The sequence below is a fragment of the Cyprinodon variegatus genome, unplaced genomic scaffold (genome assembly GCF_000732505.1).
Source record: "Cyprinodon variegatus isolate N-32 unplaced genomic scaffold, C_variegatus-1.0 Scaffold299, whole genome shotgun sequence".
In the NCBI taxonomy this organism is placed as follows: domain Eukaryota; kingdom Metazoa; phylum Chordata; class Actinopteri; order Cyprinodontiformes; family Cyprinodontidae; genus Cyprinodon; species Cyprinodon variegatus.
In genome coordinates this window covers 205,095-208,071 of record NW_015150752.1, presented here as the reverse complement: position 1 = coordinate 208,071, position 2,977 = coordinate 205,095, and the positions used below count along the sequence as shown (strand labels likewise).

Below are 2,977 nucleotides of genomic sequence, written 5' to 3'. Positions count from 1 at the left end.
AATTTCCCATTGGGAACCTACTAGCACTAAGTTGCTAACTGGTTGGCAAGATGCTTACGACAAACCGGCCACAACCAAAAGTGCTTGCAAATCTTCCGCAAAAATCCCGCCCCTTTGATAAACGACCAATCACATTCACTATATTCACTCGTGTAAAGTTGGGTACCACTTGGGAGAATTCGGAAAGGCAACGACGATGACATCATTTACTTGAGTATTTAAGTTAATTGCTCCACTTTGTCGCATATCAGACTATGGAAGTCTATAAATGTTTAGGATTTTTTTTTTTTATTGTCAGTTCATTTTTTTCCATACTTATTGTGACTTGGATAATAGTAAAATGAAAGGCTTTAATATGTAAGATTTTGTGGGTTTAGGTTTGCTTTTGGTTTTTATACAATGGAGAAAATGGCTGTATCAATTCCACTCATGGATTTACGTTACGGTTGGTGGGTTTCAGAAAGAGTAAACGCCTGAGTTTTCTCACCTGTAAAGTCTTCTCATCAAAAGGTCGAAGTTTATTCTGGATCTTACGGCGAGGACGGGATTGAGAGGAAGGGTCAGTGGCCCCGGTAAAAATAGAGGAGTATTCCTGAAGCCGATCTGGAGCAGGGTACTTGGCGCTGGAGAAAACCTTTACAGACAAACACATTTAATATGTTTTTATTATTCCTTATGAATCTGTGCATCACACTTACAATGGTGGCTTCAAGAACTTTATTACCTTTGTGGCCTTTTTGCTCCCTTTAATCTTGTTGACGCGGGCCTCCGCTAGTCTGATCCGGTCAGAGACACTCTGCAGCTGGCGGCGGTTCTTTTCCACGCTTTCAGAGACTCTAGAAACACCACGGACACATGTGGTTATATGCACAGTCAAAAGGAAACATGTGTCTGAGGTATTCTAAAAGATTTGTCTACATCTTAGAGAAAGTTTCTACACATCTTAATCTGCAAATGTATAACCTTTCTGCTTATTCACAAATAACAGCCATATTTTAATCACAGATGCATTGATCAGTTGTAAATATTTCCCTTAAACATCTTTAAGTGGTGGTAAATGGAAACTTAAATGCTTAAAGACATTTTTCCCCCGTTTCTTTAAAACAACGTACAGATAAAGGTTAAAATTGATTAAAGCATGACTCTTATATTCCTTCAATTTCATGTCAGTTTAAAAAAAAGGTACTTCCATCACAAGAACATGCAACAGGATTTCTTTTCTTCTATTGTCCTAAAAACTGGAAACACACAAAATTTGAGGTTTCAGCTTTAAAAAGAAATTGGTACCAGCCAAGAAACAATCTGATCAAATAGTCAAACATTTCTCCTTTTCTTTATTAAACCAAGAGGTTTTTATGAACAGTGTTTGAGACGTTTCCATAGAAACTACGCACAAGTCATTTTCTCGACAGTAATAACCTTTTTCTGTTATTGAGTATTTCCTTTAACATCTTAAGATATAATATTTACTATAACGTCTTATTAAATGCTGGCACAGAGTAGCCATCTTACACTTTTGTTTTCGTTTTGAAAAGCAAAGCTTCAGATGGCTGAAAGCTTAAAAAAAGCAAAAAAGCATCACAGTATTTACATTCAATGTGCTATTTGATTTCTCTCTGGAAGTCTAACTACGTGTCCAATAATAATCACCAAATGTCTCACTGTAATCAGTTTGTATTATAACAGATGGTAGAGTTTCATGAACATATATCTCTTTTCATCTTATTATAAGAGAAACCTTTAGTTGCTGTATGCCAAATAGGACCGTCTGGTATAAAACAGATGCTGCTTAATAACGATGTAATCTGGTAGAAAAATGACAACATGATCCATCACAGCTTCCTTTTAGCAGATGCTGGGGTTTTTATATTTGTCCGTTCAGTATCTTAATCAGCCCTTTCCTGAGGGCTGTTTTGTGCTTAAAATGTTTACGTTATTTATCCTCTACAAGAAAATTCAAATTGAATTCAATTCAAAAATACTTTATTAATCCCAAAGGGAAATTCAATTTAAAACAAAAATATCAGGGCTTAACATCACTTAAAAGTTGATTATTAACTTGTTGGAAAATGAAATAAAAATTCGCCAGTTCTGACCAAGATGTCTGACAACTTATCTGTACAAACCGACATTTCAGACATGTGCATTAAGAGAGTAGAGCTATATTTGCCCTGGGTGTGCAGTGCTCACCTTCTGAAAATGTCTGTAGAGATGACCTCCAAGTAAAGGAGCGCATCTGCAATCTGAAGAACAGCCTCTTCTCTCCTCAGCTCAGGCTGAATGAGAGGCACAGAGTAGACCTGGCCCTCCACGCAGTGCCTCTGTGTCATCCTGCAAAGCAACAGCACACAGCCAGTATTATTTTGTGGCAAAATGTAGCTGTTTATGTTTAAGCTTTTGAAGCTATTAAACTAAACTTTCTTCACATATTCGTTAAGGAAAATGGCCATAAAAAGAGAGGCGTCGGTTAAGACAGTAAAAGAAGATATTATAATCACTTCAGAGGTGGATATACAGTGAAGAAAATAAGTATTTGGACAACCTGCTATTTTGCAAGTTCTCCCACTTAGAAATCATGGAGGGATTATTATGAGAAAGAGATAAAAACCAACGTAAGTAAAATAAAAGAGATATTTCATAAGGCCTATGAGGGGAATAAATTACAAATTATTTCAGCACTGTAGCAGGGACTAATGGCAGGCAGGAAGACATCTACTATGTACATTAAAGAAAAATGGGAGGACGAATTGAAGGAACACATAAGCGAGGAGGAATGGTTTAACATTTGTAAAATGCAATGCACAGCCACCTGCTCTCGTGTGTGGAGGGAATTTAATTGGAAAAACATGATTAGCCTTTTTATAACGCCCAAGATCAGGACCAGGATGTTATCCAGTTCACAGCCATGCTAGAGATTCTGTGGCCAGACTGATGTAGGCCACACGCACATATTCTGGTCTTGTCAAAAGCTAACCAC

At 37.2% G+C, this 2,977-nt stretch overlaps 1 protein-coding gene across 1 annotated transcript in view; it reads right to left on the bottom strand.

Annotated features, from left to right (window-relative positions):
- The window catches only part of LOC107090566 (WAS protein family homolog 1-like), a 17,517-nt gene that overhangs the window by 8,447 nt on the left and 6,093 nt on the right, over positions 1-2,977 (bottom strand). The window contains exons 2-4 of the mRNA XM_015384019.1: positions 2,191-2,331; positions 725-836; positions 488-634 (exon numbers count right to left, since the gene is read on the bottom strand). Of these exons, the coding sequence (XP_015239505.1) occupies positions 488-634; positions 725-836; positions 2,191-2,331 (400 nt within the window). The remainder of the gene's footprint in view (positions 1-487; positions 635-724; positions 837-2,190; positions 2,332-2,977) is intronic.